The sequence below is a fragment of the Microcaecilia unicolor genome, chromosome 2 (assembly GCF_901765095.1).
Source record: "Microcaecilia unicolor chromosome 2, aMicUni1.1, whole genome shotgun sequence".
In the NCBI taxonomy this organism is placed as follows: Eukaryota; Metazoa; Chordata; class Amphibia; order Gymnophiona; family Siphonopidae; genus Microcaecilia; species Microcaecilia unicolor.
Window position 1 is genome coordinate 395,364,722 of NC_044032.1, and position 25,580 is coordinate 395,390,301.

General features: G+C 43.0%; 1 protein-coding gene across 1 annotated transcript in view; it reads left to right on the forward strand.

Annotated features, from left to right (window-relative positions):
* The window catches only part of ARHGAP24 (Rho GTPase activating protein 24), a 912,569-nt gene that overhangs the window by 172,393 nt on the left and 714,596 nt on the right, over window positions 1–25,580 (forward strand). Inside the window, exon 2 of the mRNA XM_030190600.1 lies at window positions 6,469–6,668. Within this exon, the coding sequence (XP_030046460.1) occupies window positions 6,489–6,668 (180 nt within the window). The 5' untranslated portion in view covers window positions 6,469–6,488. The remainder of the gene's footprint in view (window positions 1–6,468; window positions 6,669–25,580) is intronic.

The window sequence follows — 25,580 nt, forward strand, 5'->3', positions numbered from 1 at the left end:
ATCAGCCCTTCCCTAAACCCCCTCCTATCCATCCCTATAGCCCGTCATCAGCTTTTCCCTTCCCTACCCCCCCAACTATAGCCCAGCATCAGCTTTTCTCTTCCCTACCCCCCCCCCCAACCATAGCCCAGCATCAGCTTTTCCCTTCCCCCCCATCCATCCCCGTAAACTGCCATCAGCCCTTCCTGAACAGATTTGAAGAAGCATGCTCTAGGCATGGTTTGGGCAAAAGTTAAAACTACACGTGTTTCCTGTTTTGCAATGGAACTAACCATATAGTTCAAAATATTTCCCTGTCTGCATTTACACCTCCTCCGAGTCACCCTTGGGTAATTTCTTACTTGGACATGGGGTATGAAGGTGTGATTGAGGGAGGAATTATTCCATGTTAAAAACTACCTAAAAAGCCCCCAAAACATTTTAGAGCTTGGTTTCTTGCTTGGCTCTTCTTGGGCGTGCAGTTTTGTTTACCAATCATGACCAGTGACTATTCTTTTCCAGCTTACTGCCCTGTGTAAAACTGGGCTTCATAGCTATCAGATATAAAATAGTTTAAGTTCTTTGTTGTCCCTGGCTTCGTTTCTGGCTCTGGGTCTTTTGTTCCTCATTCTCTAGTATTGCTTTTATCTTTCTAGTGTCTTCTTTTCTGTTTTAGTTCTCTCTCTCTCTATTTCCTTGAGAGTGGCTACTTTAATACTTTCTCTTTTTCCTTCTCTCTGCTCACTTCTCCTGCTTCTTTCCTTTTTCTACTTGTCTCTTCTTTCTGCCTGCCTTTCCATATTCCTCCTCTATTCTCCATTTTTTTTCTTCCTGCCCTTCCACATTATTTTCCTGGATTCCACCCCCACCAAGAAGCTCACCAGCACCACCAGCCAGCATTACACTGACTTCAGTACACGTTAAAAGTTTTTTTACCTGTGCAGCTGGGCTTCAGTGGTGGGCAGGTGGTGCAGAGAGCTCAGCACTCGCTGTGCTGTGTGCTCCGCTCCATGGTGTGGGGCTGCAGGGGAGTGCTGAATAGGCCTGGGGGGGGGGGGGGCAACAGCGACACTGACAGCAGCCTGAGCCGGCACAGAACATTTCCCGTTCAGCTCAACTTCGGCGCTGTGATGCGCACGCACTGGGGGCGGGGAACAAAGAGCAAGGCAAAGCAGCACAGAACCGGACGGGGAGCGAGGAAGGCACTGAACTATGACGTGCAGGCTGCAGCTGCAGCGCAACCGCTACAATGACGGACCTGCCTACAACTTCCGTATCAGGACTCGAGGAGGAGGAGGACTGGAGAGCTGCCGGCTGTATGGATGGGCCTGAGCCGAGATTGGGTGGGCCTGGGCCCACCCAGGCCCACCCGTAACTACGCCCCTGGTGCAGTTTATTTGGGAACCCTATTTGAAACCTTGACACTCCTATATATTTATTTCTTTACATATTGTAATTACCCGCTCCACCACTAGGGGGGTTTACAATAACTAGAATGAATGACTAAAACAGAACAAGAGAACAGAAAAATAGAAACATTTTGTAGCATCTTAACTCTAATAATTATTAAGCAGATAAAGCTTCCACAAAGTTCAATGAAGAAGTCCATTTTTTGTTCCAAAATGGTAGGCGATTATGATGTACAGCAGCAGCCCGTTCATATTTGGAAGTAACACAAACTAAATTCCACCATTCATTAAAATACAATACAGGATGATCTTTCCAGTGTTGCAGAATGAGTTTGATAGCTAATTATACCAGGAAAAGTAGTGGGAATGCCTTATGCTGTGCCTAAGGCTGTCTCACTCATTCTAGATTTAAAGTACATGGCTTGGAGAGGGGAGGGGGTGCCGGTAGGAATGATAATCAGATGTTTATCTGGTGCCTTGTTAAAACCACCAGTTTAGTACAATCCATATAATTGGTTGATTAACAAGGCTCCAATAAAATCATCTGAATTTTGCCCCCATGATGCTCTGGAGCCCCACATATACTTTAAGCTGGAAAGATAGAGAGAGAGGCACAACTTGTTGGGGAGAACCACTATTCATCCTAGGCAGTGGCATAGCTCCGGGGGGCACAGGGGCCTGGACCCCCAGATTTGCTCTGGGGCCCCCGGTTTGGCTGGTGGTTGTCCCCAACCCCCGCCAGCTAAAGCATTTGTCCCACACTGGTCTCACATTGCCTGTCGCCCTGTCCTGTTTTCAGTCGCTGTGGACACTCATTTTAATGAAATTGACCCCTGTCAGCCAAGGTATCTTAGCAGTGGCGGTGGGGGGGGGGGGGGGGAAGCGGCAGCAGGGCAGCGGCGGGGAGGCAGGCCAATATGTGCCCCCCCCCCACCTTGGCCTCTGGCCCCCCTCCCGTCGAGGTCTGGGTACGCCCCTGATCCTAGGTACAACACAATAATACGTTTATTAAAACAAATACGGTATTAACAAGGCCACTAAGCAAACATGAAAAGAGCAGAAAAATGCAAACCTTACATCAAAAACAAATGTTCCTTGACTTTGTCAATGGCAGTATTTGTAATCTGTCTTTGCAAGACAAGTAAGGCAGTGCAAATGTTCAGGGATCAATGTATTCCTTTTTCTTTCACAGTATTCATTGTTTAAAATGTAAATGTGCAGGTATACATATTGACCACATATGATAGCTTCTTGTGCACACAGGATTTCCCACATGACTCAGGGAATGTATCAGGGACAACATTCCAGGGGTGTTAAACAGTAGTCTTCGCTCCCGATGTCAAGGTATCATTTGTCTGAAGTTCCACAGTTTTAGTCTCCAGTCTAGTATGTTCAGAACAAATCTCTCTCCTACCTCTCAACATTGGGCAAAGGAGGCAAGCCTGTGTAAGACATACAGGGAGAGGACAGAGCCAGTTCTTGCTCTAGTAATGTCTTGTGAGAGTGGGAGGGTATAACCTTATCCAAGGGAAAGGACAATAGGGCTGGCAGGGGGAGAAACAGAATAGGGTCAGGTGTGGAAAGAGGAAAGGAGAGAGAGCATTAGAATGGGTGTGTGTGAGAAAAAGAGAGAGAGAGAGAGAGAGAGAGAGAGAGAGAGAGTGAATTGGGAGGAAAGGGTACACCATGATTAAGGCATAGGCAATCTAGGCATTTGCCAAGGGATCAAATGTTTATTGTGCTGGGGGGTGGGGGTCTCAGATGTGTAAGTCAATTGCTCCCAAGGCATATTTTTGCCTTAGTAACTCAACTGTTGGCTGAAAGAAGTGGGGGTGTAGGAGAGCCCAAACTGCCCACAGAGGTTTCTCTTTTCTACCCAAACCTTTGTGCGTTGTCCTCCAGTTAGCAGAGTGAGGAGATGAGCAGCACTTCTTACCTGCTGCTTCCTTCTCTGTCAGTTTTTTTTTGTCAGGCCAAGCAGAAAGTTTCTCTGGGGCTGTGGGAAGGGAAGGGATAGTAGTGCTGAGCAGGGTGATGAGGATGGACAGACTGGGTGGGCCTTATGGTTCCTGGTTACTGGCATAGCCTGTTTCTATTGTGCATCTGCTGTTTTCTTACAGGGCTAGCTTAACCATTAGGTGGCAACTTGGGGGGGGGGGGGGGAGAAGGAGCAGGAAGACCATGTGAAGTCAAAGTGAAACACTCAGTCCTGACAACCACACAACGCGACGCGACGTGTACTTATACCCACAAGGAGGGTGGGCCTAGTGGTTAGGGTGGTGGACTTTGGTCCTGGGGAACTGAGGAACTGAGTTCGATTCCCACTCCAGGCACAGGCAGCTTCTTGTGACTCTGGGCAAGTCACTTAACCCTCCATTGCCCCATGTAAGCCGCATTGAGCCTGCCATGAGTGGGAATGCGTGGGGTACAAATGTAACAACAACAACAACAAAAAATGATCAAACAGCCATTTACCTGAATAAAAGGCTTTTGGAAATTGTCCTCATTATGTTAATATATACAAAAAAGAGGTATGATGTCTGTGTTGTGCACGATTGTTATGGAAAGGGTTGTGTGGGAGGCGGGGATAGTGCTGGGCAGACTTATACAGTCTGTGCCAGAATCGGTGGTGGGAGGCGGGGCTGGTGGTTGGGGGGCGGGGATAGTGCTGGGCAGACTTATACAGTCTGTGCCAGAACCGGTGGTGTTTGGGAGGCGAGGATAGTGCTGGGCAGACTTATACGATCTGTGCCAGAACAGGTGGTGGGAGGCAGGGCTGGTGGTTGGGGGCGGGGATAGTGCTGGGCAGACTTATACGGTCTGTGCCCTGAAAATGACAGATAAAAATCAAGGTAAGGTATACACAAAAAGTGGCACATATGAGTTTATCTTGTTGGGCAGACTGGATGGACCGTGCAGGTCTTTTTCTGCCGTCATCTACTATGTTACTATGTGTTGGGTTTATCATGTTTGCTGAGTTTAGGAAGTAGATTTTCAGCCAGTGGTGGTGAGCATTTTTTTTTTTACTAAATCAATTAAGCAAGTTGCAGTCAAATTGCTTTAAAGATTAACAGGAGGAAAAGGACTTCAGTGGCATGGGTCACATCTAAAATCAAATTTGGACTAATGGCCCACCCTGCTTTGTCATTAGTCCTAAAAAAAAAACCTCCAATTTTTAATAACACGTGATTTTCTATGATCAATTTTTAATATTTTTTTATTTTGTTAAATGTTTTCTTTAAAAGAAGAAACCGCTTGTTTCAAAAGGTTTCCAGGTACTTATCTGAGGCAGTTTTAACCCGCTCTACAGCACGGCTGTTTCACCTTTGCTTTGTCAGGAGCGTGTTCATTTATGCTGCATTTTCAGTACCCTAGAAAATAAATAAATAAATATTGTGCAAATTGTTAACTGTATATTCGCTTGACTACATACTCATGGTCTTTATCTTCATATCGCTCAATAGAATACATTTTTCTTACTACTGACCCGAAACTGTTCAATCCTACGAGCATGGATTTTCTATAAAATGGCGTCCATGGTTTAAATGGACACTAAAGATTTTAACCAATCAAATTAGACTTCCCATTCAGTGAATTGAATTGTAACATTAATGCAAGAGCATTTATTTTTAACCATCAGCGGCGTTATTCCCAGATATTCACTGCTGGGACATGTCTGGGCACTGGCATTGAATATTCAGGTTTCTGCAGCTGGCCGTCTCATTTGCCGTTAAGTGTGATGTCCAGTACTTAACCACCTAAGCAACACTGCATAAAGGTAGGACTGAGTTAAATGCAGTCCACTATGCTGCTTAACTTAAGTGCTGAATATTGTCACTTAACTGTATAAGTACCGACTCCGCATCTGGACTGCCCAGAAAATAGCCAGTTTTCACTTTAGCAGTCTGTGGTGATATTCTGCAACACTAACCAGTTAAGTGCCAGTGGATATTAGCGGATAGCTCCAATCCAGCGATTTAACTAGCCAAGAGCCATTTCTGTCTGGTTAAATCGCTTTGAATATCATCCCCTTAATTATCAAAATAATGGGGGCAGAGGGGCTAGTGACTGGAGAGTTAATTGGCGAGGCAAAGCTGAGGTTTTGCCTAGAGCAGCTAATGCTCGTACACCAGCCCTGTTTTCATTGTATGCAAATCTATCTCATGCATATTCATTGTGAGTATCCTGAAAATCTGATTGGCTAGGGGGTATTTCAGGACAGGGTTGAAACCCTCTGATGTAGACAGAATTGTAAACTAATCAGAAGGAGTTTGAGCTCAACGGGTGTCTGGTTTTCCTTTGACCTTCTTCTAACTAAATATGTAAAAACCCTTTGGTACAGCTAGCCCCATGTGTATACATACATAACACAGTAGTGGCAAAATAAGTACAACATCTCTTCCCCCTCTGATAATTACTGTATTCATCTGAGCCCTCCCCTCCCCCCCTTCACCTCTGTGGGTATCTCTGTATGCACACACACAAGCCATTTTTCCTTTGGGAACCAAGAGAATTATCGTCCTTGTAGCCATATGCCTTAGGTAACAGTTTGATCTAGAAACCAACTGCTGTGTGTCTTGTGATATGTTAACCAATTACCTATAAGTGAAACCTCCTGAGTACCCTTCCAGTCTGATAAAAGTTCAAATAAAAAACAATGTCTTCACTTCACAGAGCGTCCGAAGTAATGGCTTTGGAAATGGTTGAGTTAGTGTGCCGTGTACTGTAGAGTGGTACAGATAATGCCTAGATAAAGAAGAGAGACCCTGGGAATTTGTTCCATTGCACTTGAAAAGTCCTTTCATTTTCTCATCCTCATCTCCATACAGCAGAACTTACCATTTAATGATACTTTGAGAACTAGGTTAGCTCCCTACTGACTGGCAGAGGCAGGAGGATAGGTTTGAAGAATGCATCAGGACACTTGCTGAACGCCTTTGTTATTTCACATTTAACTTTGTTCAGTTGTACAGTGCTCTCTGCTACAGAGACATGGCAGGGCGTCATCAGACAAAAATACCCTCAGATTTCAAATAACACGGGGTTTTTTTCTTTCATTCTTTTTTTTTTTTTCAAATAGGAAAGTCTATCAGTCTCTTAATGGATGATTACAATGACTCCATGGACGGTCCCCAGTCAGGCCAGGGACGACAAAATGCCATTAAATGCGGGTGGCTGCGGAAGCAAGGAGGCTTCGTCAAGACCTGGCATACGCGCTGGTTCGTCCTCAAGAGTGACCAGCTCTACTACTTCAAAGATGAAGATGAAACGAAACCCTTGGTGAGTGGGGGAAAACAGGAGGAATGCAGTGGAGGAAGGGCTAGGTAACTCTTGGATGAATAAAATATGTTCTTTTGAAGGTTTATTGTATAATGTCACCTATCTGCTCACCTGCTTATCATTATGGGATTAAAGAGACAGGGATACCAAGTTATCCAGTTCCAGGCTGGAGATGTCGGGACAGTCCTGGTTTTGAACTTAAACCCCAAAGCAGTATGGGATTTGTAGTGCTTGATCCTGCCCATTGACCTCAGTGCTGTAAATTCCACAATACAGCAGATTAGGGCAGTCAGAAATCCAGAACTGTCCCCAAATCTCCAGCCTGGAACTGGGTAACTTGGCATTTCTGAAGATTGAGGGAAGTCCAAAAACACAAGTGAGCATATATTTGTGCAAAGTTTATAGATTCTTTTTCTGGCATTCAGCAAGTTGTTAGCTTGGTTTTCTCCACCAGCTCATTCTAAAGGCTGTCTAGCACTGTAGCACTTTGCTTACCTTCAGGGAATACTTTAAAGGCACCTGTTGAGAGAAATCAGGATGTGAGTGTTCTGCTTTAATGCGCTGCTCAGTCATTCATTTCTCTGGTAAACAGCAGCTTGCACATCTGCCTCAGCCCCACACACATGCTTCAGCCCGCAGATAGCTTTCATGTAATCACACATAAGATTCTAAAGTGAATGTAAATGCCACTTGGACTTTCATCCTGCACAGTGAATTCATTGTTATCTAATGTCACCCTCTTTTGGTAATTTATTTTCTGCTTTCTTGGCCACTATATCTGACCACAAACCATGAATGTGTCATTAAAAAAAAAACAGTGGAAAGAACTCCACCATCCATGTACTGCATATGCTGTGGCATCAGAGATAAAGAATTTTCTCCTTTTTAAAAGTGACTTGGCTGTTCTTTGTTCAGGCATTGTTTTCTGGATAAACTGCTAGAGACTGATGAGTGCTTGAATCAAAGGGCTTAATTTTAGATTTACTGAAAATTCCTTGGCTTTTTCCTTTCATGCGGGTTGAATTGCTTTTACTTTACAAAAATGTGTGTCATATATTGTGTTCAGGGAAACCACAGACAAGTCACAACTACACCTCTGTCTAGCAGATTGCTCTATGCTCTCGCTCTCTCTTTCTGTATGAGTGGGTGTATATATACATAGACAATTTGAAATGTCTTCAAGGAAATACACTATCCCCTGGATTCTATAAATGGTGCTCAGAAATGCACGCGTGTCCCCATTGGTAAATACTTAAAAAATTTCTGAGTACACCTAGTTATAAATGCTATAAAAAATTTTAAATAAATAAATAACGTGAATCCCGTAGTTATGGAGGCTGTTGCAGAGCTTAGTGAACGGCCTCCATTGTTCTAACAGAGCAGGGGAATCATCTTGAAAAAGTAGTATAGCCTCTCCCTCATACTGTATCTTCTCCCGGTTTTGCCTGTAGTATCTGAGTAACTTCATTTTGTGCACATAGTTTAAGAGTTTCGCTATGACCTCATGGGGTCTGGTCTGACCACTCAAAGAGGATCTCCACTATTAAGGGACGGAAGAAAAGATGCCAGCCACTGTTCCAGCATGTGGGGTAACTTTCTATCTGCCAAAGTTTCAGGCAACCCCACTAGACGCAGGACCTGTTTTCCAGGTCGTCCTGCTTAAACACTTGTTCTTTCACCTGGGCCTTTAAAGCTTCCAACTCTGGCCCTGTGGCACCTGAGGAGTCCTCAGTATCAGACACATGCTGCTCCAGTTCATCAGTGCCATGGCTCAGTTCTATAAAACACGACTCAAAAGTCTGCACTTATTCAGTTTGTCCTACCTGGCTTCCAGTGCTTGAATGACCACTGTGGTAAGTTGGGTTAGTTGTGCTACTGTAAATTCCTGTGATGTGGATCCAACCAGGTCCACCATTTTGTCCTCTCCATGGTACTACGCCTTTTCCCTCTGAACTCCTTTAGATGACATAATTTGGCCAGGAGAGGTAAGAAACTTGTCCATACAGCAATCACCTTTTCGCTTTACTTGGTTGTATCATCAAAACAGTGAGGTTTCCCAAGTAATTGGGTGTAGCAGCCTCTGGAGCCCAGCAGATGCAAGTCCGCTCTGCTCACACCATCATGCAATCTCCCTAGTTATGATTTATAAACAACAGTTGTACAGAATACTGTTCTTTTTTATACTTTAATAAAAAGATTTAAATATAAAACCATAAGTGTTTGAGGCGTGTGCAGATGAGGACAGGGCCTGCGGGGATGGGGTGGGGACGGGAACAGAGCCTACAGGAATGGGGCGGGGATGGAGACAGAGCCTGTGGGAGCAGAGGGGGAACAGGGACAGAGCTCGCAGGGACTGGACGGGGACAGGGCAGAGATAGGGACAAACTTTGTCCCCATGTCGTTCTGTAATCCACACCTAATTTATGAGTGAGGATTTACCTCAGGTTTCAGTTGGTGTAAATTATTGCGCCCAAGGTTGGGTGCAGATCCTGGTGCTGGGCACTGTTCTATGAATGGCGCCCAACTCAGAGCATGGTTTACAGAATAGCGCTCAGTGCTCATTATTTTCGGCGCCTAAATTTGGCCACCATTTACTAAAAGTAGTCCTATGGGTAGTGATAGACAGCTGGTGGCAGTCAGCATTTTTTTAAATGCTTAATACCGGTGCCTAAATTAGACCCCGATATTCAGTGCTGCCACCTATCTGAGTTATTGGCACAGAACGTCCAGCTACAAGGCAGCTGCCAGGAGTTACCTGAGCACAGCCAATGTTCTATGGCTTTTTTGCTGTCCTAGGTTAACCACATAGTTATCCGGGCATTACTGCTGTATATCAGCGGTGCCCAGGTAACTCCCTGTTCTGCCCAAACTCTGCCTCTGTAATACCTCAGTACTAACCAGATAATGCCATGGTGGTCTGCCCAAATTTTCAGTGGCACTATCTGGTTTTGTGCCTCTAAAGTGCCACTTAGCTGGGTAGCATTAGTGTAGCCAGGAATTTTTTTTACAGGGGTTGCATCTCCCCTCCGCCCCTGTGCCACCCCCCCTTGCACCAACATGCCTCCCGCTGCCACCACCACCCCACCTTAAAATCCTCTCTTTGTCTTCACCCAGCAGCGGCAGTGGCAACGGCACTTATAGGCTGTCCGCGGCCTGCTCCAGGACTTACTACCTGAACTGTCCCTGAGGGGCGAGACAGTTTAGGGAGGAAATCCCAGAGCAGGCCGCAGGCAGCCTATGAGTGCTGCTGCCACTGCCTGGGTGAAGACAAAGAGAGGATTTTAAGGGGGGGCTGGGTCTGACAGAGGGTGCAACGCACCTACCCTAAATACACCACTGCTGGGTATCGGGCCTACGGAGTCTATAGGAGTAAAGCAGGGGTCCTCAAATCTAGTCCTGAAGGTCCACAACCCAGTCTGTTTTTCAGGATTTCCAAAATGAATATGAATGAGATCTATTTGCATGTAATGGAAGCAGTGAATGCAAATAGATCTCATACATATTCACTGGAAATCCTGAAAAACAGACTGGGTTATGTACCTCAAGGACTGGATTTGGGGACACCTGCAGTAAAGGTTTTGTCCTATCCTATGTCATGTCTTTGGAGAAATGCTAAATACAGGTGGACCTAATCCCAGCTCCTTTTTCTTGAACGAGGTGCCCCTTTGCCTCTCTTTGTCACATTAGCTGTTAGGAATATTTTTTAAACAGAGCTGGTTTATCTTTGTAAGTGTAAATCTAGCAGCCCCTCCAGCTCTAGCAGGATGTACAGTGATACCATGGGTGCAGGAGTGCATTCATTCAGAAACAAGAAGTGAAAGCCATAAAGTACACATGGTACACATAGAACCTGATCACTGCATGCACAGCATGTACCAGTGAAATGCCTGCTTTGCATATCAGACTCAACGTCTTCCAGCCTAGGTCTAATAACAGGATGTGAAGGTTATGTTGTATTATGCTCTCTTTTGACTTCAGTGATGCAATCTAAAAATTAAAAAAAAAATTGCTTCAATGTTTTAAATGTGTTTAATTTGTTGTTTGGTGACTAAAAGAAGCAATGTAATCAGTAAATTTGGTTTATTACAATGCCACTGATATTCTTGTTCTAAGGCCTTATTGTGTTGCAAGGATTGTATGGAATCTGATGACCTACAATCTGAGTGATCAGTGCAGTGTTTTGAGCACATGGTTTGTTTGTTTTCCATTATTATAGTGCTATTATTTAGCAATTTAAGATAATTTTTGTGTGCCAGCAATAGTTAAGATTTGTTTTTTTTTTAATGCTGTCTGCTGCAAGCAGAATTAACCCTGGATATTTGGTGTTGTCCAAGCAGCAGCAGCATTGAATATTCAGGGCAGTGCTGGCATGCTATGACTGCTACAGCTTATGCTGGTATCGGCAGTTATATAGCCATGGGCCAAGACCCACATAAGACAATTATGTATGTAAGCACTGGCTGAAAATTGGCTAGGACACACATAATTGAAACAGGATCCCTCATCCCTTCTAATTCCCACCTCCCTCCTTTGTGATCTGAATCCCCTCTCCCACCCCAATGACAGACAGCTCCAGACCGGTCCCCCACCCCTTACCCCTGTAGGCCTCCCAGACCTAACTTGTATATCCCTGGTGATCTGGGGATGGGGGATCGTATAGGTGGGCAAGAGGGATGCTCAGTCACTTCTGCCTGTCACAGCTCCTTTCTCAAAAGGGCTGCCACGACCTCTAGTGGCAGTATCGCAGTACTAGTGAGATTGCTGCTAGAGGCTGCGGCAGCCATTTTGAGAAAGGAGCTGTGACAGGAAGGAGTGGGCATCGTTCCTGCCCATAGGATCCCCTGCCCCCAGATCACTAGGGATATACAAAGTAGGTCTGACAGGTGGCCTACTGGGGTAGGCATCCTGGTCCAGAGTTTTCTGTCAATGGGATTGGGAAGAAGGGGTGATCTGGATTGATGGAGAGGGAGGGGGCACCAGAAACCCAGATGCTGTTACCTGAATTTAACTAGACACCAGCCAATATTCAGATTGCTGCCTGGTTAGCTCAGCAGCTAGTTAGGACAGGCTCTTTGCTGTACTAACTTGAGCTCCTTACTTAACCTGTTAGTGATATGAATGTTGCCTCTAACCGGTTAAGTACCGGCTCTTCCCAGGTTCTGCTTTAAGCTCCACCCACAGACCACCCCAGCACTAGCCGGAGAGTGCAGGGGTGATTAGAGCTGATATTCAGTGGCACTGTTCAATTAAGTGCTGCTGAATATCAGCAGATAGGCAGGCACAAGTGGTTTAATCAGGCAGGAGAGTCTCCTGATTGGTTAAATCACTTTAAATATCAGGCCAATGTATTTTTTTTAAATTACATTGTTACAGTGCTTTCCAACTGGGGTTTATGCAAATCTCTATCCAGAGGTTGATTATCTCTAGTTAGTACCAAATAAATATCAATATCAGGGAGTACAAATAATTACAAAACTAGACCCAATATAAATCAACTTACGATATATAAATCGGTCAGGTTAATACATATCCTATTTATATATCAAAAAAGTCTTCAAAACAATTTTTTAATGTAAATATACCAAAACAACTCTTCTTATCTCATTTTGTGATGTGCTCAGCAAATTGTGCCTATGATTGGGCAAGGTTAAAACTACACATGGAGGCAAAACAAATCCACCATCATCACACAACTACTGCAATAATTCAAAATAGCCATAAATATAAATATTTTGAAATACTGTACTTAGCTTTCAAAAACTGTTCATGCAGATTCCTATTAGTGAGGTGGATAATCATTCAAAAAGCCTCCATGGAACTCTTTCAACTCAATATCAACTGTCCCGACACAGATCCATGTTGGCTTCCTCAGAGGAAAAGGAGTCTTCTTACATCTCCAACCTAAAACATCATTTCTCTTAGAAAACCGACTTACAAACTAGAAGTAGCCTCAAAAGATCTTTTAATTGTTCTTAACTACAAAACATATATATTAACAAACTTGAATTGGCACTCGGTGATGGGAAACTTACTTTGTATTAGTGCTGTAGTGTCCCAACTGACAGAAAACGCCATCGATTTATGCAAACGTGAACTGCAGACATAATAACATCATGGGTTATTTTGATCTCAAGCAGTAACAATGCACTCTAGTGGCAACTAAAGACTGCAGCACATTCCACTCTATTTCTTTATATAACTCCTTGGGTTACCTCTAGTTAGTGCATAACCCCTTTGTTACCAGGGTCAGCCCCAGCTCACTCCCACTCAGCATCTTCTTGGATTCCAAGCCTGCTCCACCCTTGAGCCCCATTTACTTTCTCTGCATCTGCCCTCTCTGTCTTTCCACAAAGCATTGCCCTTCTCTCTTCCCACAGAATGTTCCATCTTTCCCTTCCCCAGAAATAGCCCTCAGCATCTATTTATTTATTTATAATATTTAGAACCTTCAAATCTAGTCAAAGGCAGTCTGTGTGACATACAATAAAATATTTGCAGTATTAAAACACTCAATACAAAAATATTATACAAAACCAATACAAAATTATAATTCTTACTTCTTTCTAACTTTTTATTTGCAAATAGAATATGCCATATCCTATACTTTCTGTTTAACCCTGGCAAGGTTCCCATACACTACAGGGGCAATTTTACAAAATCTCTCTCTTTCCTGTCCTCCTCCCCTTCGCATTTCCCCTTCACCCCCGTTCCTACCACCCACTTCTCCTCTGCTCCCCCATATCCCCATATCTTCCCCTCTCCTCAGCAATCCCAGCATCTCCTCATTTCCCCCTGTCCAGATTGTCATATCTCCCAGCATCTCCCATCCAGCATCTTCTCAGCCAACCTAGAACCCCAGAAATGCAAGATTCAGAATTAAAACAGGAAGCGTTTGGGACCTATGAGCCCAAGTCTGCATGCACTATGGTACCTCACACTGCCACAGAAGCCAGGGCATAGGATCAGCACAGGCTGAAGTGTTGAAAGTGAGCAAGCAGAAGCAGAGGAACTTCAAAATCTGGAGTGCAAAAGCCTAGGAATTTGGAGTACAGAAGCAGTGTCTGCCAAACTGTAGACACTAGTTCCTTGGCAGTGGTTGCTCAGCAGCCTTTCAGTTACAAGAACAACCTCTTGGTCTAGCTTGCCGCTAAATATATTCCCTCAGGGGGCATGACCTTGCTCCTTAAGTCACCAATGCCACCTGGTGCATAGAGACCAGGGGTCCTCAACCCAGTCCTCAGGACATACCAAACTACTCTGGTCTTCAGGTACCCACAATGAGTATGCAAGAGAAAAAATTGCATGCACTGCTTTCATTGTAAGCAAATCTATCTCATGCATATTCATTGTGGGTATCCTGAAAATCTGAATGGCTGGGTGTGTTCCAAGGACTAGATTGAGAACCCCTGATATAAAGTAATGGCCTCCAAACCTATTTCCAGTCTATCCTTGAATGAAATACTTTTGCATAGATTGGAGACCCAGTATAAGCAGATGTATTTCATGCATATGTAAGAGGCCTATGGGCCTCTTTGTTAAGGTCTGTGCTCTTTCTTATAAAGAGCATCATATGGATGTCTGTGCAGCGCATGGATTGAGCCATTTCTCAAACTTCTCTCTAGGAATAACCCAGGGCATTGTTCAGAAAAAGTCTGAGAATATTCTGATTAGAGGCTTGGGGCTGGTGAAATGGAGAGAGAGTAGCTTGCAGTCCTGTTTCCAGTTTCATCAGACTGAGAAGAGAGATAGGGAGGGAAGAAGCAGGCCTCCTGTCTTTGAGATCCTGCAGTGGACACAGAGGGTTAGATAGTAAAGTCTCTCTGGTAGTTTTTCAAGCATTCATTAAAAGTAGCTGTTCCTGGCCAATCCATTAATAGAGAGCAGCTCTGCTCAGATGGAGTAAACCTCTCCTCTGGCTCTGTCTTTCATATGGAAAATGACCTTGTTCTGTCTTTCAGTAGATTTTTGCAGCAGTAGTGAGAAGCCTATGTCAGATGCCTAGCCAAAGATATCCAGCCAGCCCGCTCCTTGGGACACAGGTAGCCAGCCAGGTTTTCAGAATACCCACAATGAACGTGCATGAGAAAAAAATTTGCATGCACTACCTTCACTGTATGCAAAACTGTCTCATGCATATTCCATGTGGATATCCTGAAAACCCCTGATGTAGATGGTAGAAAAGGAGATAAAGGGAGAGAGATGTCCTCATGGTGCTTTGTCCAGTAATCCAAAGGAGAAAGAAGTAAAGAGAAGGGATTCAAGCATTTGAAGAAACAAGTAGAAGGGAAGTCAGAGAACCCAGAACTGGTCCACAGGCATCCTAAATTTGCGGGCAAGCAAGGATCAGGAATCAGTATTTTGCTTTGTAACACGGCTTTAGTGTGGGGAATTCTTGCCTGACCAATTTACTTCAACTCTTTGAAGGAGTAAACAAACATGTAGACAAAGGGGAGCCGGTTGATATTGTGTATCTGGATTTTCAAAAAGCGTTTGAAGGTTCCTCGTGAAAGACTACAGAGGAAATTGGAGGATCATGGGATAGGAGGAAATGTCTTATTGTGGATTAAAAACTGGTTGAAGGATAGAAAACAGAGAGTGGGGTTAAATGGGCAGTATTCACAATGGAGAAGGGTAGTTAGTGGGGTTCCTCAGGGGTCAGTGCTAGGACCGCTGCTCTTTAATATATTTATAAATGATTTAGAGATGGGAGTAACTAGCGAGGTAATTACATTTGCTGATGACACAAAGTTATTCAAAGTCGTTAATTCACGAGAGGATTGTGAAAAATTACAGAAGGACCTTACGAGACTGGGAGACTGGGCGGCTAAATGGCAGATGACGTTTAATGTGAGCAAGTGCAAGGTGATGCATATGGGAAAAAAGAACCCAAATTATAGCTACGTCATGCAAGGTTCCACGTTAGGAGTTACGGACCAAGAAAGGGATCTGGGTGTTGTCGTCGATAATACACTGAAACCTTCTGCTCAGTGTTCTGCTGCGGCTAGGAAAGCGAATAAAATGTTGGGTATTATTAGGAAAGATACGGAAAACAGGTGTGAGGATGTTATAATGCCGTTGTATCGTTCCATGGTGCGACCGCACCTTGAGTATTGTGTCCAATTCTGGTCGCCGCATCTCAAGAAAGAAATAATGGAATTGGAAAAGGTGCAGCAAAGGGCGACAAAAATGATAGTGGGGATGGGACGACTTCCCTATGAAGAAAGACTAAGGAGGCTAGGGCTATTCAACTTAGAGAAGAGACGGCTGAGGGGAGACATGATAGAGGTATATAAAATAATGAGTGGAGTGGAACAGGTGGATGTGAAGTGTCTGTTCACGCTTTCCAAAAATAGTAGGACTAGGGGGCATGCGATGAAACTTCAGTGTAGTACATTTAAAACAAATAGGAGAAAGTTTTTCTTCACCCAACGAGTAATTAAACTCTGGAATTCGTTGCCGGAGAACGTGGTGAAGGCGGTTAGCTTGGCAGAGTTTAAAAAGGGTTTGGACCGTTTCCTAAAGGACAAGTCCATAGACTGCTACTAAATGGATTTGGGAAAAATCTACAATTTTGGGAATAACATGTATAGAATGTTTGTATGTTTGGGAAGCTGCCAGGTGCCCTTGACCTGGATTGGCCACTGTCGGGGACAGGATGCTGGGCTTGATGGGCCTTTGGTCTTTTCCCAGTATGGCATTACTTATGTACTACTTATCATTTCTATAGCGCTACTAGACGTACGCAGTGCTGTACATTTGAACATGAAGAGACAGTCCCTGCTCAACAGAGCTTACAATCTAATTAGAACAGACAAACAGGACAAACAAGAGATAAGGGAATATTAAAGTGAGGATGATAAAATAAGGGTTCTGAACAAGTGAATAAGGGTTAGGAGTTAAAAGCAGCATCAAAAAGGTGGCCTTTTAGCTTAGATTTGAAGATGGCCAGAGATGTACCGGCTCAGGAAGTCTAATCCAGGCATATGGTGCAGCAAGATAAAAGGAACAGAGTCTGGAGTTAGCAGTGGAGGAGCAGGGTGCAGATAAGAGAGATTTACCCAGTGAACGGAGTTCCTGGAGAGGAATGTAGGGAGAGATGAGAGTGGCGAGGTACTGAAGAGCTGCAGAGTGAATGCACTTATCTCTCTCTATAAAAAGCAACACCAACGTTCTATGAAGCCTCCAGCCGGAAGTGTGAAGGGGGCGAGATATCCGGTTTCCCTATGAGTATCTGCCCCGCCCTCTCTGTAACACAGTCAGTGAAGGAAAACAGCAGAGCACGAAATCAAATCGCTGGCTCTGTAACAGTGAAGGACTCAGAGGGGGGAGGGGAGAGAGGCCAGAGGGCAGGGACACACACACTCCCACATGCACACAGAAGAAAACATTGCTAGCCCCCGTTTCATTTGCATCAGAAACGGGGCTTTTTTACTAGTAGGTCAATAAGAGGAGTTTGAACTGTAAAACGACAATGACTGTACTGTACTGTTTCACTCTGAAGACATTTTCCCAGTAAAGGCTTTAATTTTGGAACACCAGGCTCTAGGTGCAGTGTTTCCTTGGGTTGTTCAGTCATATGCCTTAAACCCTGAAAATAGACTCCTTCCCCATGTTGGAGGATCCATGTCATGGTTTGCAAATAGTCAATATAGCCCTGGTAACAGATGAGTGCCAGAGAGAGGAACTACATCTTCATTGTGGAGATGCTGTAAACAGTCACCAGGACAGTTTGGGAGTCACTGATGTAACTAAATCCACTGTGCCATTATTGACCCCTTTTCTTTTCCTTGTGAAAGCAAATAGCGGTAACTGCTGGGCCTTTAGGGTGACCTGCGCCCAAGGTTCATTTAAAATGTCCTCTAGCTAAGGGGCCCTTTTACTAAAGGGTTGCCACGTGGCAACCCAGAACTACCGCCGGCCCAGCACGGGTGCCGGCGGTAGTTCCACCCCCACTATGTGCCATTTCTGGCTCTATGGAAAATTGTTCCGTATTTTTTACCACAGCAGTTACTCGGTGGTAATGGCTGCCCAGTTATCGCCAGGTTAGTGTGGGAGACCTTACCACCACCTCAATGGGTGGCGGTAAGTGCTTCCCCCCAAATGGCCATGCGGCAAGTGCAAACTGATCGCACGGCCATTTCTTTTTTCCACCTTTTTACCCACCGCGGTAAAAAGGGACTCTGTTTCTGGTAAAAAAAAACACACACTGCTACTAATGCAGGGCCCCTTTTACCGCAGCTTAGTAAGAGGGCCCCCTAAATAAATAAGAAATCCTGGACAGCTGAGGAAACCTTTGATCTATTCAGATACATCAGAACGAGTCAAAGGGAGGACATAATGTTTAATCCCCCCTTTTAAAAATTTCATTAATTGCAATCCTTCTTAGAAGTAGTTACCATGTGGCTGGATGCTACAGTCTAATTTTTCTAAAATAAACTATAAATGCCATTAGGCTCTTCAGCTAAACAACCTCATGAGACTAGATCTGGTTCCAATCACAGCATACTGACCCCAGCTCCCAGGCTTCAGTGTCAGCTTCCTCTTTTTTGGGAAGAAAATCTAACGGATGGCTGCAAAATTACTCATAAGGCTGATTCAGACAACTGCATATGATTTTACACACATCCTTGTCCAGTGGCAACTAAGCCTTTACTTACGTGTACTGTGATTCACAATTAACATGCCTTTCATTGCAGAGAATTGTCTATTAGATTGTAAGCTCTTTGAGCAGGGACTGTCTCTCTTTGTTAAATTGTACAGCGCTGCGTAACCCTAGTAGCGCTCTAGAAATGTTAAGTAGTAGTAGAGAATGGTGACTGCATGTCAAAATGAGTAGGACCTCAGGGCAGGACCACTTAGAACCATAATTTGTACCATCATGCTATATTTCTGTAGCTATCAGTCATTTAGCATACTCAGTTCAACCTTAATCACAATACAATACAAAATATTCTTGTATTCCATATCTTTGTGGATCACAAACTTCAGAGATCCAGGCAGTCCTGAATAATTACAAAAAAATTAATATTAAAATAATAATCAACATAATAATTATTTTCTAAAAAGAAACACCTTCAAAAGTTTCCAAAACAAGAGGTAACTAGTATAACATCTAGCATGAGCTGATAAAGCATTCCAAATATGCGCTGCTAAAAATGTAAAACTGGTGGAATATACCTAGTGTACCTGAATATAACTCACCTTGAGCTACTACTGAAAAGGTGTGAGCAAAATATAAATGAATAAATAAAAATATTGTTTTGAAACAAAACACCTCTTGGGCTCGCATATTGCAATAATAAAGAATTTCTAGATACCTAGGAAAACCTATTAAATCCAACATATAAGGAGGATCTTTTCCATATAAAATATTAAAAATCATTGTACACAACTTGAACTGGATACGAGCCTCTACTGGCAGTCAATGTAGCTTTATCAGCAAAGGAGAGACCTTCTCGCCTATGTGAATAGAAGATATTAGTTAAGCTGTTGTATTTTCTATTGTATGTAGTCTTTTCTAGTAAAAACTTTCTGCAGCCTAATTAAATTATATTGCAGTAATCTAGTTGCCACAATATCAGACTCTGCACTACCAACCTGAAGGCTGACTCCTCTGATTCTCCTTCAATTCTTCAATATTAGGAATGATTTCCTTACCAATCAATTAGACAGATTAACTCCTAGATTATTAACAGAAATTATCCTGTGGCTATTGCCTCAAACCTACGAGGCTCCTTAGATCAACAGCACATGATCTACTGGATATTCCCCCCTTCCATCTTGAAAAATTGGATGAATACAGATCCCAAAAAAATACTGGAGAGCAAAAATAACATGAAACCAATACTAAAAAATTTGCCCTAAATCATAACTTTAACCCAAGAGATTAACTATAGCATATACATTAGAGAAAGGAAACCTCAACATCCAGGGGCGCCTACAAAGATGATCCTCCACTTAAATAGCTCTTATCACAGGTTTCAATTATCCTCTGAAACAAACTGCAAAGGAAAACAACTCCTACATGGAGAAAAAACCATTGCAGCCAAAAAACAGAGGAAAATACTTAGCAATAATCTACAGGGTTAATGTCATATCATAATACTGAAAAATATATATACAGTATTACATGTGCACAGAAAAAAAAGTTTATCCACCCGAGTGCTCACCACAACAAATGGGCTTCTACAAAATATCCAGCCAGTTGAAGCTCCAAAAGCAGATCAACTGTAACACAATGCAATTCCTCAAGAAGGGGCCCCCTTGTTTCGCTTCTGCCTCAAGAGGAATCCCACCAGAAAAAAACTTTTCAGTCTTTCAATTTGGCAACAAAATGGTGACAGCCAGAATAAATGTTCTCAGAGGGAGCCACCCCAAAAATGATGTCAATGAAGAGACAATCACGGACCAATGAAATACTGCTCATAGCAAAATATGAATAAAGCCCGCTTTAATTCAATAAAACACTTCCCATTCCAATGGGCCATTCAGTCCCTTCAGAGTCACAGTTTGTAACATGTATATCCATTTTTGCTCTTTTTGATGGAGACGGCGAGAAAATATCCCCCCTGCTTCTATTATCAACCAATTGTTCGATGGCCATGCAACGCAGTTGTTCAAATGAATGTTGTAAAGTCACACGTTTCATCAAAGGCATGCAAATTTCCCAGCATTAATACAATGTTTATGTTCAATCAATTTGGTTTTCAACATACCATGTTTAATGGAGATTTGTATCTACAATTGTCTGGTATTGCAATGGGGGCTTTGTTTACCCCTTCAGTGGCTAATTTATTTATGGCTAATTTGGAAAATCAAATCATCTATAAATTGCCCCTCTTTAAACATGTTTTGTGTTGGTGGCGATTTATTGATGATGTAGTGGGAGCTTGTTGGCAGTAGGTGGAGATTGCTGCCATTTTCGCTCACCCCAAACAATAGCAAACACTATAGCAAAAGAGTATTAGAAATAATGGACTGTCCATGTGTGGTCCATCAGTAAAGAGTCTAAAGCTATTCCAGTTGGAAAGGCAGTGCCTTAAAAGATGGAAGGCAAAAGATTTTTTTTGTTACATATTTGACACCTTTTTAATTTATTTGAAAGTTTCCCATATGTAGATATAAATATAAGAAATAAAAATTGAATATCACTAAAACAGCTTAAAAACTATGGGGCCCTTTAATAAGCTCCGTAAGCATCTATGCACATCCAATGTGCAGCAAAATGGAGTTACCGCACAGCTACCATGTGGATCTTGTGATAATTTCATTTTTGGTGTGCGTCCGATACGTGCGTCTGAAAAATATTTTCAGATGCGCGTATCAGACATGCGCCAAGTGGCACTTGATTCGCATAGGCCATTACTGCCCGGTTACCGCGTGAGTCTTTACTGCTAGGTCAGTGGCTGGCGGTAAGGTCTCAGACCCAAAATGGACGCGCGGCAATTTTGATTTTGCCACAAGTACACTTTCAGCAAAAATTAAAAAGGGCCTTTTTTACAGGCGTGCTGAAAAATGGATCGGCGCGCACCCAAAACCCGCGCCTATACTACCGCAAGCCATTTTTCAGTACACCTTAGTAAAAGTACCCCTATTGTAGCTGGTAGAAACAGCAGTTATAAACTCTGTATTTTGTGCTCCACCTACCCTCCTCTCCTCCTTCCTGTACACATTAATTGATTTGATTTGCTTACTTTATTTTTTGTCTATTAGATTGTAAGCTCTTTGAGCAGGGACTGTCTTTCTTCTATGTTTGTGCAGCACTGTGTACGCCTTGTAGCGCTATAGAAATGCTAAATAGTAGTAGTAGTAGTAGTAATTTTTCTACACTGTTCCATACAATACAGTAATATATGGCCAGATTTCAGTGAGGATTTCCTGTTTAATGATGGATTCATCTTAACTGTTGTAATCTGCCTTGGGAAGCCTGGTTTATAAAGATGGAATATATTAAAATTAAATGGAAGTAAAATTGAACTCTCCTTTCATTGGGGCTCATGAATCACATCCTCACTTCATCTGTTTTGTAGAAGTTTACATTTTAGATACACAAATGGATTATTCTGTTTTGAGCATGTTTCAGGGACAACTGGTTTTATGTCAAAATGAAAATAAATATTTTGTTTTATGCAGATCTCTCATTTCTTAAACATAACTAAGGGGGTCTTTTACTAAAGGTTGGCTCGATTTATCTGCAGCAGTTCCCATTTTATTCCTATGGACCCTGCTGCAGATAACTCAAGCTAATCTTTAGTAAAAGACCCCTAAATGGGCTATAAGCCCCTAATGAAGTTCATTGGGTTTCTTACATTTTGTTTTTATGCTGACTTATACTGTGCCAAAAATGAAAACTCTCTTCTATCTGGTCGATAATAAAAGGAACTCATTGTGAACATTCTCCACCCTAAAAGGTTGTTTTGTGGCTGTACATGAGGAACTGTGATAGTGAATAAATATGTTTGTGTTCCTAGTCATGCATCCAAAAGTTATATAATCCTTCCAAGAAACTTATTAATGGAACATAACCATAGAGGCATGGTATGGTCGCATTTACAATATGGTTATACTAGAGCCCAGAAAAGGAACAGGTTATTTTGAGGTAGTCTTCACTGGACCAAACTTTTGCTTTCCTTGTGCCATCACCATCCAGTTGGATAGGCAGTGCCTTAAAAGGTGGAGGATACATTTATATCCCACATTATTCCAAGCAAACTTGGGTTCAATGTGTTTTAGGTCACTGCAAATTCAAGTCTGATCTCTGGATGCTTTCCTATATGCTGCTCTCTTTTCTTTTGTAGTACCCTTATTTGAATAATCCTCGACAGAGATAGTTTATTTTTCTATGGCTCTATGAAAAATTAGCAAATAATGTGATTTCTTTCCAATTAACTTGCTTTTTTTGCAGTTAGAGTTCTATTTCTCTTTGATCCTTTGGGTATAACAGAGTTATTTCAGTCCTAAAGACTTTTATAGTAGTGGTTTGGAGATGCTAAACCTTCCCCATTTTTGTCTTGTTGGGTTTAGTCACTTAAGGGCACCTTTTACTAAGATGCGCTAAGAAATGGGCTTAGTGGTGTTTTAACCCATGGCTTTCCTAAACATTAAGCTGATTTCTACTGTGTCCCTAACACTGGGCTTTTTTTCTTTTTTTGCAAGTCCCTCGATAATTTTTCCATTAGCACACAATACCTGCAAAGCAAAATATTAATGCAACATCACTTACCACCTCCTATTTGGAAGGCGCTAATTGCTCCCGTATTGTCTCTACTTTATCTGGTTTGCACGCGCTAATGTGAACGTGCTAGCCAGAAAACACTTCCACACCCATACCCTGCCTATGACATGCCCCCTCCCAAAAATAATTTTTTAAAATAGCTGTGATTAGTTTGCGCTGACAGGCAAATTATCACAAAACACTTTAACATATTTTGCACTAAAACTTTTTTTCCCCACATTAAGCATGCATTAACCCTTAACACAATTTAGTAAAAGGACCCCTTAAATAGTCTGGAGCATATCTATCTACAGTGGGGGAAATAAGTATTTGATCCCTTGCTGATTTTGTAAGTTTGCCCACTGACAAAGACATGAGCAGCCCATAATTGAAGGGTAGGTTATTGGTAACAGTGAGAGATAGCACATCACAAATTAAATCCGGAAAATCACATTGTGGAAAGTATATGAATTTATTTGCATTCTGCAGAGGGAAATAAGTATTTAATCCCTCTGGCAAACAAGACCTAATACTTGGTGGCAAAACCCTTGTTGGCAAGCACAGCGGTCAGACGTCTTCTGTAGTTGATGATGAGGTTTGCACACATGTCAGGAGGAATTTTGGTCCACTCCTCTTTGCAGATCATCTCGAAATCATTAAGAGTTCTGGGCTGTCGCTTGGCAACTCGCAGCTTCAGCTCCCTCCATAAGTTTTCAATGGGATTAAGGTCTGGTGACTGGCTAGGCCACTCCATGACCCTAATGTGCTTCTTCCTGAGCCACTCCTTTGTTGCCTTGGCTGTATGTTTTGGGTCATTGTCGTGCTGGAAGACCCAGCCACGACCCATTTTTAAGGCCCTGGCGGAGGGAAGGAGGTTGTCACTCAGAATTGTACGGTACATGGCCCCATCCATTCTCCCATTGATGCGGTGAAGTAGTCCTGTGCCCTTAGCAGAGAAACACCCCCAAAACATAACATTTCCACCTCCATGCTTGACAGTGGGGACGGTGTTCTTTGGGTCATAGGCAGCATTTCTCTTCCTCCAAACACGGCGAGTTGAGTTCATGCCAAAGAGCTCAATTTTTGTCTCATCTGACCACAGCACCTTCTCCCAATCACTCTCGGCATCATCCAGGTGTTCACTGGCAAACTTCAGACGGGCCGTCACATGTGCCTTCCGGAGCAGGGGGACCTTGCGGGCACTGCAGGATTGCAATCCGTTATGTCGTAATGTGTTACCAATGGTTTTCGTGGTGACAGTGGTCCCAGCTGCCTTGAGATCATTGACAAGTTCCCCCCTTGTAGTTGTAGGCTGATTTCTAACCTTCCTCATGATCAAGGATACCCCACGAGGTGAGATTTTGCGTGGAGCCCCAGATCTTTGTCGATTGACAGTCATTTTGTACTTCTTCCATTTTCTTACTATGGCACCAACAGTTGTCTCCTTCTCGCCCAGCGTCTTACTGATGGTTTTGTAGCCCATTCCAGCCTTGTGCAGGTGTATGATCTTGTCCCTGACATCCTTAGACAGCTCCTTGCTCTTGGCCATTTTGTAGAGGTTAGAGTCTGACTGATTCACTGAGTCTGTGGACAGGTGTCTTTCATACAGGTGACCATTGCCGACAGCTGTCTGTCATGCAGGTAACGAGTTGATTTGGAGCATCTACCTGGTCTGTAGGGGCCAGATCTCTTACTGGTTGGTGGGGGATCAAATACTTATTTCCCTCTGCAGAATGCAAATAAATTCATATACTTTCCACAATGTGATTTTCCGGATTTAATTTGTGATGTGCTATCTCTCACTGTTACCAATAACCTACCCTTCAATTATGGGCTGCTCATGTCTTTGTCAGTGGGCAAACTTACAAAATCAGCAAGGGATCAAATACTTATTTCCCCCACTGTATCTATCTATCTATCTATCTATCTATCTATCTATCTATCTATCTATCTATCTATCTATCTATCTATCTATCTATCTATCTATCTATCTATCTATCTATGATATATATAATTGTGTCATTTTGATGAGTGAAACCTGGGCAAGCATTTTGTTGACTTCATGCCCTTTCTTCAGTATCATGGCCTAGTGTAAACATGCTTTGTGGTCTTCCTGCAACCAGTTCCAGGTTCTGACAATACCATGATAGTGGAGGAGTAGCCTAATGGCTAGTGCAGCTACCTGAGAATTTGTAAAAGTGGGTTCAATTCCCACTGCAGCTCCTTGTGACCCTGGGCAAATCATTTAACCCTCCATTGACTAGGTACAAAACAAAGGGCCCTTTTACTAAGCCGCGTAAGCACCTACGCATGCCCAACGCAGGCTAATTCTGAGCTACCACGTGGCCCGGGCTGTAATTTCATGTTGGCGCTTGTACACTATGCGCCAGAAAATAATTTTTATTTTCTGGCACACGTCATTACTGGGCAGTAAACAGCATTTGATGTGCATAGACCATTACCACCCAGTTAACATGTGAGACCTTACCGCTAAGTCAATGGGTGGCAGTAAGGTTTCAGACTCAAAATGGACGCACGTCAATTTTCATTTTGCTGCACATCCATTTTCGGTCAACATTTTTTAAAAAAGCATTTTTACAGGTGCGCTGAAAATGGATCTATGTGCATCCAAAACACGTGCTTACACTACCGCAGGCCATTTTTTAGCACACCTTAGTAAAAGGACTCCTAAGTACCTG